General features: G+C 46.3%; 1 protein-coding gene across 1 annotated transcript in view; it reads right to left on the bottom strand.

The window, feature by feature from the left end:
* Positions 1-331: 331 nt before the first annotated feature.
* ENTPD7 (ectonucleoside triphosphate diphosphohydrolase 7) overlaps positions 332-4,264 on the bottom strand; it is a gene marked incomplete in the record, with an annotated part of 57,233 nt that continues 53,300 nt past the window's right edge. Inside the window, 2 exon segments of the mRNA XM_014591183.2 lie at positions 332-1,582; positions 1,698-1,893. Coding sequence (XP_014446669.1) covers positions 1,532-1,582; positions 1,698-1,893 — 247 coding nt within the window.

The raw sequence follows: 4,264 nt of genomic DNA, 5'->3' as shown, positions 1-4,264 counted from the left end.
TTATTTTCATTCCAGTTTATTTCTAATTTTTTTCTCTGTTTTATGAAGCATTTCATTTCTTTCTGCTCCTGGTATGAAATCTATTTTTGAAAAATTTCACTTTTTTATTTCCTTTAAAGGCAAAAAAGGCGACTTCAACCTTGGGCATATCTTCAAGGTCAGAACATTCAAAGATACATACAAGAACAAGTAAAGTACAAAGAAGATTCCATGAAGGTGGGGGGTGGAGTTGATGAAAAAGAATCCTCAAGCAACTTAAAGGCCCATTATAGGGGAGAAGCAAAGTTCCTAAACGGTAATAGGCGAAAAACATCATTACTGTGGCTTTTCCTCTCATTAGTAGACTGACTGTGACTAAGCAATCTCTTAAGAGATTCTGAAAGTTGCCAGGTGGCTTAACAGGTCCACCTACTTTTTCCAAAGTTAAGAATTTGCTCCCTTTCAGACTTTCCAGGAGCCAGAAATTGAGAATATTTCTATTTCTTAAAAGGATAAGAGCTTTGATTTTATTGCCTTTGCCCACCCTCCTGATACTATTCTTCCTTTTAAAAAAAAAAAAATTAAAGGAATTATTTTTATTTAACTTTATCATGATTTTCAATTTGACCAGAGAGAAAGTGAGAAAGCAAGCCACCAGGTTTGGGACTCAAACTATGGTCGACTATGTGGGAGTCCAGCGCCTTTAACCACGATACCACTGCTGGCCTCTGTTCTTCCTTCCTTTAATAACAACACAAAAACATCCCTTCCCAAACTACATATTGATCTTAGCAGTGAAATGAAGGAACTCTTTGAATCTTCCTGTGCAGGGACTTAAAAAATAGGCCTCGGGGACAAAGACCTGAAACCAGACAAATGCAGGTCCCAACTCCCCATCACAGTTTCTCCATCCTACAAGCACACTTAAGGCTCAGTAAGCAAAATTAATGCCCAAACAGCCTGTGAGGCACATAGAAATGGGGAAAAAAAAAGTCTACCCTAGTCATACTAGGTGTCAGATAAGATACCATCAACTCTTCAATGGACCGTTCATTTAGAAGGGGTCCTAACCTTTTAAAGTCACAGACTAACATCAGCAACACTATGTCAGAGATCTTGGATCACACCCACAATGGCTTCTTGGTCAAGGAAGGAAGGAAGATGTATTATTTTGGTTGTCTCGAAATTCTTGCCTGGTCCACTGAACCGCAAAGATCTTGGATCCATATTAAAGGCTGTGGATCGCCACATAAATGATCTCTCTGTTACAGAGAAAGAAGGAGCTGCTGCACTTGCAATGTCCCGGTTTCATATCAGATGCTCCCAGTTTGGTTGCAGTCAGGCTTCCGGTGTGCCCAGTAGCAAATGTCTTGCCTTAGCGAGGGGAGAAGGGGCTACTCCTAGGAACACCAGGCCGCTCAGGTGAAGTAGGAGCATGCTTCCACTGGACGCTCCTTGGTCCCTTTTGTTAGCACCAGTCTCTGGTCATTTTGCTCCTCACAGACTAAATTACAGCTTCTCTCAGAGAAGAGGATCGTCTACTGAAGAGGAATTAAAGTAGATATTCCAAGGCCAAATATCCATGGGTCAGGTAAAGCAGCATCTAAGGCCAGCACAAGAAAATGGAGGAACTGAATGAGCAACAACTCGGGGTTACAGGAGCTTCTCGGCCTGGTCCAGCCTCATGGCCCTACCTGTACCCCAATCATGGGCACTACCTCTTCAATCCACAGCAAGTCCAGTGGAGCCGAGGCTCGAGTTTGTCGGTGGTGAATTCGGCGCAGCCGCAAAAGGTACAGGATGATGGCCAGCAGCACCACCAGGATACAGGCAAAGAAGAGATAGTGGTTGTAGACAAAGGAGAGACGGAGCCAGCTGCTGTGAGCTTGTCGGACACCTTCCTGCCGAAGATCCCTAGGAAAGAGATTGAAGGTGGAAAGAACTGTTAGTTTCAGAGAAACACTGCTTCTGATTGGCAAGGCTCAGGGGGTTACCCCATTTATTCCATCCATGCAGACATTCTATGGTACCAGCTCTGCTGAGCAAACAGAGCTGAAGAATGTCCTCAGCACCAGGGCTGCTGTGTGACTGTACAGCCGACAGCCAAGGCCTCACAGGCTTTCACCCTCCAGAATCGGGACAGAACTGGAAGGCCTTGGAAAATGAAGCCCAAGGTAGATAAACACAAAGACAAGACTGGTCATCTGTGACAAATAAGTTTGTAAACGTGGTACCAACAAGAATCCAATCAAGAAGTCAGAATGTGTCTCAGTAAAGTTGCTGCATTTGGAGCCAGCATGGCTGTGCAGTGGTAGTACACAAGAGGTACTGGAACCATCCAGAGGATCATAGGTTCAGTTCCTGGGTAACCCGAATGCCAGGTTTGTGTGCCCAGTGTTCCTCTGGATGAGAAGGCTAGTGAGGGGGATCCCAGAATGAGACCCTGTTCTGGGTGCTTCTCTCTTTCTCATATTCTCAAGAAAAATAATATCCTGGGACCAGCAGATAGTGTAATGATTATGTCACTGGACTCTCACACAGTCAATCATGGTTCAAGTCCTGGACCTGGTGACTTAAAACACACACCAGGCGTGTGTGCGTGCATGCTAGAAATCCCAAGAGGAGAATGGAGGAAAGGAATTGTGGCATGGCCACACCCCTGGAGATGTGATTTCTCACTTTCTTGTCTCTCTAGCAAGCACATGTGCCCTAAGTAAAAATCTCCCTTAAAAAAAAAAGTCCTGCGTTTCCTTAAGATCTAGGATATGCAGCTAAAGAAAGGCCTGCAGATGGCAGAGCAGCTATGTTACTGGACACTCACATGGCTGACCACGATTAGAGTCCTGGACTCAGTGCCTTCAAAATCACGCCAGACACACGTGCGTGCGTGCCCAAGATCCCGGGAGGAGCATGGAAGAGAAGGGATTGCAGTGTGGCCATCCCCCCTGGGGGGTGATTTCTCACTTTTCCTTTCACTGTCTCTGTCTATGAGAAAATGCCACCCTGAGGCAAAAACGTCTTTTTTTTTTTTTTTTGAGAGATTTTTGCTATAGAGCATATGCACTCACCAGGGAGAGAGAAAGTGAGACGTTCCCTCCCGCAGGGGGATGACCACACCACAGTCCCTTCTCCTTCATCTTCCTCTCAGGATCTTGGGCACACATGCACAGGCACCTGATACAAGTTTCAAGCTGCTGGGTCTGGGAATCGAACCACAATTGGCCATGTGGAGTCCAGTGACGTAACCATTATGCCATCCGCTGGTCCCAGGCAAAAACCTCTTAAAAAAAAAAAAAGGACTAGCAGATGTCATAATGGTTATGTCGCTGGACTCCAGCATCATCAACTGCAGTTCGAATCCTAGACCCAGTGGCTTTAAATTCATGCCGGGCACACTTGTATGCGTAACCAAGATTCTGAGAGGAGAATGGAGGAGAAGGGATTGCAGCGTGGCCATCTCCTCTTGGGGGGTGATTTCTCACTTTCTGTCTCTCTCTGTCTTTTTGGCGAGCGTGTGCGCCCTATAGCAAAAACCTCTCCAAAAAAATAAAATACAATTTAAAAACCTTCATATAAAATGTGTATCTCTGACCTCTGGACAAATGAAAACTAGCAAATGCTGAGACGACACTTGGGTATGACAGTAAGCAGCCTTTACTGGGGGCACTCCTCCCCACAGCCCACACCCAGCCCTCCCCCCAGTTTAGTGGCCCGTCTGGCTCCTGATAGCACTAAGGTTAGATAACAGGCAGAAAGATTAAAATAGCATCTTAGTTTGAGCCAGACAGTGGTATGTTGGTAACCCAAGTGGAGCCACAAGGAAAGCTCCTCAGTTCGTACCTCAAGGTCCCCCGTACATGCTGGGGGTACACGCATGCTTGTGATCCAGCCTGGCCAAAGCAGGGTGGGCTGCAACATGGGGACCCGACCCTGTGGGGGTGACTGTTCCTCCTTCACTCCCTCCCTCTCTGCCTCTCCTCATGAAAAGGGGAGGGGGATCAACCCCTGGCTTGGTGGTTAAGGTGTGAATCCCACATGGCAGACTTTGCTTTCAAGTCCTGGATCTGGAGGCTTGAAAAACACACCCAATGCACATGTGTGTGTGCCCAAAATCCCAAAAGGAGAAATGGAGAAGGGACTGTGGCATGACCATTCCCCATAGGGGGTGCTTTCTCGCTTTTTGTCTCCCTCCCTCACCTTCTGTCTCTCTCCTGTGAGCACACATACTCTCTGGCAAGTTAGAGAAAAAGAGAGAAATTACCTTAGTTTCTCTGAAATGGTCCAG

This window comes from Tupaia chinensis, unplaced genomic scaffold (genome assembly GCF_000334495.1).
Source record: "Tupaia chinensis unplaced genomic scaffold, TupChi_1.0 Scaffold000539_1, whole genome shotgun sequence".
Taxonomy (NCBI): Eukaryota; Metazoa; Chordata; class Mammalia; order Scandentia; family Tupaiidae; genus Tupaia; species Tupaia belangeri.
This window is presented reverse-complemented; position numbering and strand designations above follow the sequence as displayed.